Source organism: Muscardinus avellanarius (assembly GCF_963383645.1).
Source record: "Muscardinus avellanarius genome assembly, chromosome: 20".
NCBI lineage: Eukaryota > Metazoa > Chordata > Mammalia > Rodentia > Gliridae > Muscardinus > Muscardinus avellanarius.
Genome location: NC_137806.1, coordinates 9,344,584 through 9,357,467, shown reverse-complemented (window position 1 = coordinate 9,357,467; position 12,884 = coordinate 9,344,584). Strand labels below are relative to the sequence as shown.

The window sequence follows — 12,884 nt, the reverse complement described above, 5'->3', positions numbered from 1 at the left end:
GTCACAGTGTTTTAAGTAATATTGTGGGCTGCCCCGCCAAGCAACCGCGAGACCCAGGAAGGACAGGAGAGGCGGCAAGCTTCCTCAAGGTATCACCTCTGGGTCATGGAGAATGTAGCGCGTAGACTGCCACCTCATGTGGAGACACCAAAAAAGAAGTGCCTGGGTTCTAGCGTGGACATGCTTCATTATGTTTCGAACGCCAAAGAATGGTGGTGTTTTTGCTTTTTGGTAAATACTGATTGTAAGTATCAACTGAAGATCAAGAGAAGAGAGTCCACATCATCCAGTTCACAGGGGGATGTAGTTTTTCTTACCAAATTATCCAGTGTATATGACTGGTTAGACTTCATTTTTACTGAAATTCAGAGTATGAAATGCAAACATTCAGGATAAAATAAATCCCAAATTACACACAGTTATACCACCTTGCAACAGAGCCAGCAGCAAGTAAGAAGGCCTAGCAGGCAGCGTCACTCCCCTTCCCTTCGGATCCCTCAACAAAGTGCAAAAATCAAAGCGTCACTGCTTGGTCCAAAAAAAAAAAAAAAAAAAAATCACGTTTACAGATTTGATATCTGACAGAATCCAGCTTCTACTCCACAGGTTGTCTTCCATAAGAATCAACGGCCAAAGATGGAACTCAATTCCAGAAGAATTAATTCTACAATCTGATTTTGGTAGACAGTATGAACTGCTATATTACCAGTCTCTTTTTCTGGCTTTAATAGAGTGGGACCAAAAACAATTGCTATACTCTGATAGGTCATTCGGTTTTTTTCTCCATTTTCTATAACTCTATGGGGGGAGAAAAAAAAAGTTGTTAAAGGAGAAAATAAAAAACAGAGGGAAAATTTTTCAGACTGTATTATAAACCTAACACTTAGAAAAGAGAAATAGCCCTGGCTTTCCTAGATTGATACATAAACTATTTAATCAAGCAGAATTCAGTCTAAACACAACAGGAAGCTTGCTTCTGGATAAACATGGCTGAGAGGTATAATTATACACACTGTAACCAACTTTAAAATGTGTGTTATTTAGCTTAATTTTAAAAATAGGACACAGACCATAAATGTGCGTTACAACATTTCACTAGCACTCATCCCCCTAGACCCTAGGCGGGAGAACATTTCATGGGGACAGAGATCAAAACTGTCAACTTTATGAGTTTTTTAGTCACTCTGGGATCATTTAGGATTCTAATATTCTTTTTACTAGACGAAGCAAGTCAGTTTGTAAAGTGTCTACGCAGTAACCGAGAACCCTGACGGCCTTACCTTAGGGTAATTAGGTACACTCCATTAGTGGCCAATCTCATTTTCAGGTAACTTTAGCAACAATGTCTGAACGCTTGCTATGTGCTTAGCACCATACGGACGCTTGCAGGCACTATCTCCTCTAATGTCACTAAAGGCATATCTTTCCCAAGTTCCTGGGACAGCAGGGCTGGGATCCGGTTCGATCCCGCACTGCCCGGAGTTGTCCCACACCTAACGGCACAGCTCGCCTACCTTTTGAGGTGCCTAAAAAGAATCTGCATTGTGTCTTGGTTTGGCTTTGGCAACTGTTTGATTAGGTCCTTAACAGCAGCGACACGCTGTCTTGGTTCTTGTTCTGGAAAAAAGATAACAACCAGGTATTTTGCAGCAAATTCTTATGAAACTGAAAGCAATGACTTTTTTGGGGGGGGGGGGGGCTGGTATTTGGCGATGCATAGTGACATCTGGTGGCCACATTTAAAATTTCTGGAGTTCATAGCAGCATAATTCGTAATAGGCAAAATATGTAACCAACCCAGGTCTCCATCAACAGATGAATGGATTGCAAAATTATGGGAAATGCACACAATGGAATAGCTGTACAACTTCAGCTATAAAGAAGAACAAAATCATGTCATTTGCAAGAAGAACCTTACATTAAGTGAGATCAGCCAAGCACAGAAAGAGAAGGGACATATGTTTTCTCTAATATGCCCAAACTAGGGAGTATTAGGGACACCAGAGGGACTCCAGATAATGGAGGGGAAACCTCAGCAAAGCTGAAATGGAAGGATAGGAGAGGAAGAAGGCTGAGGTTGATGAATGGAGGAGCTACATCTGAATATGTGTAAAAGTATGGATATGGCATGGTTAACCTGGACACTCATTGTTGGGAGGGGGAAGGGGAACCAGGTGAGAGGGCACCAAGCAGTCTAAATGTGTACCATTTTCAATATGTTCCACTTATAAGTAAAAAAATAAATAAAAATAAAAACGGGAAACTGGGAAGAAAAGAAAAAAAAATTCTGGAGTAAAATAATCCTTTGAAAACACTTGCTTAAAAAATAGGAAAAATCAAACAGACAGCAAGTGACCTAAACTGTGGAAGGATTCCCAGCATCTAGAGAGGAATCACATACTTACTAATTGCATTAACAAAATCATTAAAATGATTAAATGTAAACAGAGGTTCTGGTAATTCTCGAAAAAACATCTTGAGTGCTCCAGTGATGACGTGGATGTCCTCCCATTTACTGTCATTCAAATCCAGCTTCTCATCTGAAAACAACAGGAACAGTTCACTTTTATGAACTACGTCACCCAAATGTAAGCAATTGTGTGTGTGCGTGTGCGGTACTGGGGTTTGAACCCAAGGGTATTCTGCCTCTGAGCTACACCCCTGCCCTATTTTAGTCTTTATTTTTGAAACAGGGTCTCACTAAGTTGCAGAGGACCTCACTAAATTGCTGAAGCAAGTGTGCAATGTAGTCACGCCCGGCTACGTAAGCCAATTCTAAGAGTTCTGAGTGGTGCTTGCGGACGTGACGACTGGGTATAACCTCACCGTGGTTGACTGCAAATCTGAGCTTCTGGACTACTGCAAGGTTGCCGCTCACTCTGTAGATGCCATCAATATCCAAACCTGAGAAATAAGGACAATTACTTAGGTTGAAAGTACTGTGCTGCATGCCTTGGAATTGGTTTTTGCTTCCCCACCCCCCATCCTACCCCAGACAGGCCTCCCTGTTTGTCAAGGCCGGCCTTGAACTTGTGGACTCGGCCTCCAGGGGAGCTGGGACCAAGGGGCCCACCACCACGCCTGGCTTCAGAATTCTTACTCATCAGCATCAGCATAAATCAAATGAACAAAGACCCTTTCCTTCAAATGTCTTTGTATACACTCTTGGCAAAGGGAGAAGAATGATGATTCATGATGAATCATGTTTAATAAACAAAATAATTCTACTTTATCATGCACACTGTGGCTTAGCTCAAAGAAAACATCTTGTTAAACTCCAAATACTAACAATTTAAGATAAACTTCTACGAAACCTGGGAGTCGTTCAAAAAGTAAGGGAAGCCAGTGGATAAGAATCAACTCATCCATTCTTTGCATACCATTTTACACTACGAATGTACATACTGAAGGTATTTTTGGGGGGAAGGGGTGGTACTAGGGATGGGTGGGGGAGGGTGCTACCTCTAAGCAACACCCCGGGTCTTGCCAAGGTCCTTCAGAGCTGGCCTCAAACCTGTGATCTTCCTGTCTCAGCCTCCCACACACTGGAATTACAGATGTGTGCCACTGGACCCAGCTTTGGAGGACTCTCTTCAAACAGTTACCATACTAAGTGATTTTAATAAATAAACTTAATATAAACTAATAACTAACAATTCCACAGAAACAACAGATCACTTGATATGGCTTATTATTTTCTTTTATATATGGAAAAGCATCATTTGAAACTGACAGATTCAACTTCCAGGCATCATCAGGTGACAGCGCCGTGCCGGTTTAACAAAGCACCTCAGCGGGTGCACCATTCCTTTGGATTAAATAGAGAGACCAGTGAGAGGCTCTCAACTGTCTTGCTGACAAAGGTTATCTATATACAAGGTTATCTAAAACCAGCAAAAACTAAAAGTCAAATTATATGTGTCTAACTGTACAAAATGTATATAGATGTAAGTTAATGGGACTGTATTCAATATAGTGTTAATTCATATAAGGCTAGTATAAATATTATAAATGTTTAAACAAATTAGTTTGTCTTATTTTCAGGAAATAACATAAAAAGAGCTTCTTTTGTTTTGTTTTTCTTGTGACATTGGGGATCGAGCCCTGGGGCGTTCTACCTCCAAGCTACATCTCTAGCACTTTTGCTTTTTGTTTTGAAACAGGGTCTTGCTAGGTTGCAGAGAGAGTCTTGCTAAGTTGCTGCGGCTGGTCTTGAACCAGAAATTTTCCTGATTTTTATTATAAGAAAAGAAACAGTAAACACCCCACCAGGGTGGTAGGGTGGTGGCACATATCTACAATCCCAGTACTTAGGAGGCTGAGACAGTAGGGTTGTCGGCTTGAGTACAGTTTCAGCAATGTGACACTCTCAGCAACCTAGCAAGATTCTGTTTCAAAAATAAAAATTAAAGCCAGGCGTGGTGGCGCACGCTTGTAATCCCCACGCTTGGGAGGCTGAGACAGGAGGATCGCGCAGGTTCAAAGCCAGCCTCAGCTACTTACTGAGGCTCTCAGCAACTTAGTGAGACCCTGTTTCCAAATAAAATATATAAAAAAAAGGTCTGGGAGTATAGCCTGGAGGTAGAAAGCCTCTGGGTTCCACCCCCAGTACCACCAAAAGAATAAACAAAATAAAATAAAAAAATAAAAATTAAAACTCTCAACTCTTCTACCCTGTTACAACATCCTTGATAAATTCAGTTTCACAATCACTACCTTATTTATTAACCACAAGAGATTAAGCATTCAATAGAGGCCTGCAGCGGTCTTAATTAGTCACAGGTACAAATATGGAGGGTATTTTGCGAAGAAAATGCTTTCCTTAACATTTTAGGACCATAGAGAACTTTTGGTTATCTTACTCAAAATCAACAAAATCCTAGAGATTTTGATGGCAAAACAATGAGTTGGTTTGCTTAAAATGTGAAAAAAAATCAAAAATTTCCTTACCGTGTTCTTCAACATGCTCGATACATAGCTTCACAAACCTTGGCACTGTACCATTCTCTCTCTGACAAAGACTAGCAAGATTGCATCCAAATACTTGATCTGAAAGAGATGTATTTTTAAAAATGACCGCCTTGCTAAAATGTAGTCCCGGTACTGGCCACACCATTTAGAGTGAAACATAAAACATCCAGTGCATCCTGAAACCATGCCCATGACCTGCACCTTGCCTGGTGGGCAGAGCCTGGTCTACCTCTCAATCTCATGAACATCCAGTGCATCCTGAAACCATGCCCATGACCTGCACCTTGCCTGGTGGGCAGAGCCCGGTCTGCTTCTCAACCTCAGCAATTTTTTTACTAAATGTCTCAATACCACAACTCATTCCTACCTAAGCAAACACCTATGTACTTTCTGCTCTTTTTGCAGAGAATGATTTCTCCCCCAAATTTGACTCCTTCTCTTCAAAGACTCCTGGTCTTAGGCTAAAATTCACCTTCTTAGGAAAATTTCCTGACTTCCTTGAGATAAGCCAATTCCATTCATTTATTGCCATGTTGGTTTCACAGTATCTGTCACTATGCGAGCAACCCTGTCCGCCTCCCGCTGGAGTGGAAGGTGTGAGGGCAGCGATCCCGATTCCTCAACAATCCCACAGGCACTCATGGCACTGAGGCTCTTGCCTGAGCCTTAGCAAAAATGTAAACATTCTTCAAGGTGTCAAAACAAACATATGCATGGCCAACATGTGCCAACATGTGGTTCCACAAAATATACTTCAAAGGCTGTCCTATTAATCTTTTAACCCAAAAGCTTAGAAATTTCACTCTAGTGTTAAATATTCTGGCCAACAAACAATATATTTGAAGTGGTGAACAGTGTCGTAAACGTGACAATGGTGTACACTTCTCATGAAGAGGAAGGATGATCATAACAGCGACAGCTCCCACCAACTTACCGTCAGGCTGTTTTTAAAGACTCTAGACTTGACATGACAATTCTTGTGCTTTATTTAGAAGTACTTGTTTCTCCATAATTCTTAAGATTGCTAAACTGAATCACTTCACTAAACTCTTCCTAGAAGTCTTAAGTCTCATTCATGAGACTCATTTTTTAATTTTAATTTAGATGTTTTACAAACAGATGTTCTACTGATGGTCTTTGTTAGAAACTAATTAGGTGTGTGTGTATGTGCGTGTGTGTGTGTGTGTAACCTATACCTTTATTTCTGAATGTCACTGTTTTGAAATAACGTATTAAAACTTTTTACCTTTGAAATTAAACACATTTGTAGGTAAGGTAAAGTCAGGCATATGTATTTTTTTTTTTTTTTTGGTAGTACTGGGGTTCCTGGAAACCCTTCTACCTCCGGGCTACACTCCCAGATCTATTTTTATTTTTGGAAACAGGGTCTCTTAAGCCAGCGCAGCTGGCTTCGAACCTGCGTGATCCTCCTGTCTCCGCCTCCCAAGCGCGGGGATTACAAGCATGCCCCACCACGCCCAGCAGGCATATGTGATTTTAAAAAACACCTTCCTATTTTAAAAAGTGCTTCACATAAATGACATAATATATAAGGTAATAAAAAAAAACATGTTTTACTAATTTTAAAATAACTGTAAATGAGAGCTAAACGCAAATGATCTAGAACAAAGTATCCCGCTCTTTTTTCCTTTCCTTCTACTTGGTCAGCGATAGTTTACTCAAACTCTGTAACTTCTGGGTTCACACCGCAAAACCAGAACTCCTCATTGCTATGACGTCTAAAAACGTGCCCCTGCCACATCTGTGCGCTTCCTGTGATATAGGTTTCCAAAAACTTAGTTTGGTATGTATGTATTTCCCATCCTTTAGTTTAACTTTATATACATTTAAAAATTCAATTTCAATGATTCAAATAAATGTCTTTTAAACACTGTACTTGCAAAATTTATCAATAATGAGTGAAAACCTTTTTTTATTGTTTGGAAGTTTTCCAGTTTTTAATTTGAAATCTCTTATTTCTGATTTTGATTGGCATTCATTATTAGAAATATTGCCTCTCCTACCTACCTTTAATATAACCCTTTTCTCGAACAGCTTGCAAAGTAGGGCGTCGTGTAAGAAACTTCTTTAAGTTTTTCTTGGTTTTTTTCTGTTCGGAAGAATCTATGCTAGACACTTTCATGGCTTCAGACAAACAGATAAGAGCATTACATAAAATAAAAACTTTTCTGATAAAACTTTTCCCACAGCACACTAAAAACATTAACCTCATATGTCAAAACCAGTACAAATTTCATCCTTCTGACTTTAATATACTTATCGTCTTTGATTCTCCATCAATTTTATGTTTTATGTTTTTGTTTGGTGGTAGTGGAGATTGAATTCATTCTACCTGAGTTACACCATCGCCCTATTTTATTCTTTTATGTGGAAACATGAATCTAAATTATAGAAGGCATTAGTTGCTGAGGCTGGCTGCAAACTGTGGTCTTCCTGTCTCAGCTTCCCAATCATTGGGATTATAAGTACATATCATCATGCCCAGCTCTTAAGAATGGGACCACCTAGAAAATGTTCTGCATGGGCCGGGCGTGGGGGCGCACACTTGTAATCCCAGCATTCGGGAGGCTGAGGCAGGAGGATTGTGGTTCACAGACAGCCTCGGCTACTTAGTGAGGCCCTCCACAACTTAGTGAAACCCTGTTTCAAAATAAAGACTAAAAGATAGGGCAGGGGGTGTAGCTCGAAGGTCAAATGCCCCTGGGTTCCATCCCCAGACACACACAACACACACACACACACACACACACACACGCACACGCACACGCACACACACACACAGAGTTTTGCATTATTTTTGGTCTTGATTTATCAGCCATAATAACAAAAGTGTTTTGTTTTGTTTTGTTGGTGGTAGTACTGGGGATGGAAGCCAGGGGTGTTCTTCCTCCGGGCTACACTTCGAGACGTATTTTCTATTTTATTTGGAAAGAGGGTCTCACTAAGCTGCTGAGAGCCTCACTAAGTAGCTGAGGCTGGCTTTGCACCTGTGCGATCCTCCTGTCTCAGACTCCTAAATATTGGGATTACAAGCATGCGTCACCACGTCCAGCAATAACAAACATTTAAGTTTCTGTTTCTTGAGAATAATGTACTTGGGAGCACCTGAGAGCACAAAGACTGTATTAACGAAGAATAAGAATAATCACATTCCATGTGCTAACTCTGCTACATGCTAATGACTGTAGGACAAAAGTAGAACCGATTTCCAGTCATTCAGTTCATCGGAGGTCAAAATTTCCTAAAACGTGCAGTAGTTAGACTGAGCAAAGCCATAGCCAAGGGCTTGTTTCAATAGGAAACTCCACAAGGGTCTCCACTAGAAAATGCTGGGGTTTTTTTTGTGTGTGTGTTTTGTTTTGTTTTTTGGTCAGGCATGATGGCGCACACCTATAATCCCAGTGCTTAGACGGCTAAGACAGGAGGATCACAGGTTTAAGGCCAACCTCAGCCACTTAATGAGACCCTGGATCAAAATTTAAAAAAATAAGCCGACTTGGCGGCACACACTTGTAATCCTAGTACTTGGGAGGCTGAGACAGGAGGATCGCGGTTCATGGACAGCCTCAGCTAATTAATGAGGCCCTCTGCAACTTAGTGAGACCCTGTTTCAAAATAAGAATAAAAACTCAGGCTGGGGATGTAGCTCAGAAGTAGAATGTACCTGGGTTCAATGCCCAGCACCACAAAAAGAAAAATTAAAAAAAAAAAAAAAAACCTTTTAAAAAATGCTTTTTTTAAGTTGCTTGTTTTAGCAACTTAAAAACCTAGCTGGAGATATTAACACACACATCTGTGCATGTGCACAGACACAGCTCAGTCCAGAGAAGGCTGCCGGGCGGGTAGCTGGGGATCGTGGCACTTGCACCATGACTGTGGACTTCCTGAAGCCCAAGATTCCACGTAGAGGCTTCCGTAGGAACTACGTACTCTTAAGTCAGCTCAGTTCGGCTTCCTCAAAGCCTCGAAAGAAGTGCACAGCAATGTACTCCCTTGAAATACCACAGCACCTTAAATCAACGATGCCCTAGGGACGCATACCGTGAAGCTGAAACCCGGTGAAGAATGAGTTAACACAAAGGAACGGAACGCGGAGCGGTAACTACGCAGCCTCCTAACACCTCCAATGCGGCGGGTGTGCACTCAGCTCCATACAGGGACTTATTTAAATCTTTGAAAAACGAAGAGAACAAGCTCACTCAAACCTCTGGCCAACCGCGAGGGGACAACTTACAACGGAGTTTCTTGAGGTCCTTCTGGTCCTTGTCCTTATCCTGCTTCTCTGCTCCCGGGGAGTCCGGCGTCTCCTCCTCAATCGCCTCATCAGTTTCTGTCGCCTGTCGTTAGAGGTTTGTCACACAGTACTTCTTTTTTTTTTTTTTGGTGGTACTGGGGTACCTGGAAGCCCTCCTACCTCCGGGCTACACTCCCAGACCTATTTTATATTTTTGAAACAGGGTCTCTTAAGCCTGGCTTTGAACCTGCGCGATCCTCCTGTCTCCACCTCCCAAGCGCGGGGATTACAAGCGTGCGCCACCATGCCCGGTGACACACATCACTTCTAATATGACTTCAGGTTAACAGCAAAATGCTCAGGATAAGCCAGGCGTGGTGTACAGCTTGTGATCCCAGGACTCGGGAGGCTGAGCAGGAGGATCCGGGTTCGCGGACAGCCTCAGCTACTTAGTAAGACCCTTTGCTACTCAGACCTGGTTTCAAAATAAAAAATTTAAAATAGGGCAGGGGATGTAGCTCGGAGGCAGAATGCCCCTGGGTTCCACTCCCAGTACCATTAAAAAGAAAGAAAGAAAGAAAGGAAGGAAGGAAGGAAGGAAGGAAGGAAGGAAGAAAGGAAGAAAGAAAGAAAGAAAAAAGAATGCTCAGAATGGCCAGCAACTGACTCTTAAAAATAAACTTTAAAAACCTATTCGTATGTAGTATGAGTAACTCTAACATACGGCAAACCTTTAAAAGCAAAGTATCTTCTTCGCCCTTGTGGCACTAATTCTGATTTCTGATGATCCCTCCCAGCATGAGTTTCCTAAGAAGGTAGCACTACCTGGCATGTGAGCAGCAGGTGAAGGCAGGCCAGTGTGCTGGTGATACACACGCATCACTGCACTGTGAAAACAGGATCAGCTCACATTCACGGATATGACAACCGTGTCATCTGTGATGACAGTGTAAGACAACAGCATCATCTTGTGACCACAGTGCAAGCTTTACAGTCACAGGCTCATGGGTGTCAGGACTGAAGGAAACCCTAGAATTCATCCTCAACCTAGGCAAGGTAGCTTTTACAGGTTAAAAACCCTCAGACGTAAAGGCTTGCCTTGCCTCCCCCACTGAGGTCTTTACTCCACTGTAATTTGCTTTTGTGTATAAGGAAGGGCCCCCTTTTCTTCTTGGATATCCAGCTACACCAACACTGTCTGCTGAAAAGCTAACTCTTCCTCACTGGAACAGCCGTACATTAGGTGTCCAAAGGTCTATGGATCTGAGTCTAGGTTTTGTATCTCTGCGTGGATACCATGTTGTATTAACTAATACAGTTTATAAAGTCGTGTATCTTGGATAATTCCTTAGTGCTTTGCATCTTTATATAAATTCTAACTTACTTCTACTGTGGATTGAACACAGGGCATTCTATCTTTGAGCTACACGACCAAACAGAAAGCTATACTTTCATTTTGAAACAGTGTCTCATTAAGTTGCTGGGAGTCAGCGGAGGCTGGCCTGGAAGCTGTTGTCCTCCTGTCTCAGCATCCCAAGTACTGGGATTACAAGCATGTACTACCACACCTAGCTTCAAATCCATACATTTATAAATCATTTGGAAGAAAGCTTTATTTTCATATTACTGAATCTTTCAGTCTATAAACACTGTATATGTCTTTTTTTATATATAAACTTTTAGTCCATGAACACAGTATATATCTCCTTTATATATCTCTTTCTTCAATGTTTCTAAATTGTGACTTCTCCTGCAAAAGTCTTGTGTACCTCTTGCTACATGTAGTCTTGAGTATCTTTTGACACTTTGGAAGCAGTAGGTTATTTTTAAATTTCATAATCAGAGCCAGGTGTGGTGGCACACACTTGTAATCCCAGCACCTGGGAGGCTGAGACAGGAGAATCACATAGGTTTGAAGCCAGCCTCAGCTACTTAGTGAGGCTATTAGCAACTTAATGAGACCCTGTTTCCGAATAAAATATAAAAAACAGGACTATGGGTGTAGCTCAGAGGTAGACAGTTCCTGGGTTCCATCCTCAGTATCACACCCCCCACAAAAAAAAAATTCATGGTCACTAGGCTTATTCCCTGATCCTATAAGCCTCAATTAAATAAAACAATACTTTTCCCTGTAGAGCCTTACTTGACTACTACACTATGCTGGCTCTAATTAACCAGTGTTTTTCGTGTGTGTGTGTGTGTGTGTGTGTGTGTGTGTGTGTGTGTGTGTGTGTGTGTGAGGAATTAACCCAGGGGCATTCTACCTCTGATCTATACCTCCAGCCCTTTTTTATTTGTTTTGAAACAGGGTTTTGCTAGGTTGCTGAGAGCCTCACTAAGTTGCCGAGGCTGTTCTTGAGCCTATAATCCATCTAGCTCAGCCTCCCAAGTACTAGGATTACAGACATATGCCACTATGCTACACTCAGTGTGTTTTGGGGAGTATCTGGTACACCATTACCATAACACCCGTCACACTTTATTAAATTAACAGATCTGTGTCTTGTCTTTCACTCTAACTACACACTACGTAGATAAGGTTTCTGATGGTATGCTGGTATCGGTCCAGTGTTCAGGGTGCTCACATATTTGTTAAGTGAATGCAGGCGTATGCTTTCAAGGGACACTAAACAGATTACTCTGATCACAGCTGAAAATCTAAAACGGGTAGAGCAGAAGGTACATGTGAATAGATTGGGCTCAGGTTGCTGAATTTTAACGGGATTCCCAGAGGTTTCTAAGCAGTACAGAATTATAAAGGTGACATCAGGAGTTTGACATAACGGTGACATTAAGAATGAATAGGGGAAGATGAGATTAAGGAACAATTTGTACCCCACCATATTGAGGTGCAAAGACATAAGGGTCTGTCCAGCCCTGGTTAGAATTGAATGGAAAGGAAGGGAAAAGATTCAGAAATGTCTCACAATATTACAAACTGCAAAGGAAGTAGTTATATACAGCTTCATGGCTAATATGCTAGAACAGAAAAAGATCTCTCTGGTCCCCGTAAGTATTATTTTTCATTTCTGTCATTGATATATTGTCGGGGCCCACTCGGCAGGACCGAGGTGGCACCCAGGCTTGTTGCCAGCGTGGACTCAAGATGGCGCCTGGGCTTGCAGCCAAGTCACGAGGCTCACGAGGCTGGCGGTGCCCTGAGCCTGCGCAGTGAGCCCTATCAGGCGCCTTACGGATAATTAGTGACGCAACGCCTCGTGCTACCACCTGCCCGCCCAGGAGAAGGTTAAAAAGCGCGCATGCCCTAGCGGGGGGAAGGAGAAGGAGAAGAGGGTTGGTGGACAGGAAGAGCAGTTTCTTGGCGGACTGCTCTGGGCTCCGAGCTGCGACGGACATGATCACAAAGCCACCACTGTGACCAGTGTGTGCTGCAGCAGAGACATAGAGTGCCAGAAGGAGGGTTGGTGGAGTGATGAGGGAGAGGATAGAAGACTGATGTTGTTTTTACCTGAGAGGGCGTTGAGAGAGCATTGAAACTGGGGTAATAAAACTGCTTGAGGAAGATCGTGTAAGAGTCGTCACTGCGCGCGACAAATGGTGGCCCGTACGGGGAACTTCGCTTTGATCAGAACCTCGGCAGTCCCGGGCAGCCGGCTGGTAAGTACTCCTTTGACTCCGAAAAGGGAGGAGGAGGCTC

At 42.3% G+C, this 12,884-nt stretch overlaps 1 protein-coding gene across 3 annotated transcripts in view; it reads right to left on the bottom strand.

Annotated features, from left to right (window-relative positions):
• Positions 1 to 623: 623 nt before the first annotated feature.
• Positions 624 to 12,884, bottom strand: part of ARHGAP12 (Rho GTPase activating protein 12) — a gene marked incomplete at both ends in the record, with an annotated part of 90,383 nt that continues 78,122 nt past the window's right edge. For all 3 annotated transcript variants that reach the window (XM_080716924.1, XM_080716925.1, XM_080716926.1), the window contains 7 exons: positions 624 to 798; positions 1,515 to 1,617; positions 2,406 to 2,540; positions 2,827 to 2,904; positions 4,951 to 5,049; positions 7,000 to 7,116; positions 9,227 to 9,329. In XM_080716924.1, the coding sequence (XP_080573050.1) occupies positions 624 to 798; positions 1,515 to 1,617; positions 2,406 to 2,540; positions 2,827 to 2,904; positions 4,951 to 5,049; positions 7,000 to 7,116; positions 9,227 to 9,329 (810 nt within the window). The remainder of the gene's footprint in view (positions 799 to 1,514; positions 1,618 to 2,405; positions 2,541 to 2,826; positions 2,905 to 4,950; positions 5,050 to 6,999; positions 7,117 to 9,226; positions 9,330 to 12,884) is intronic.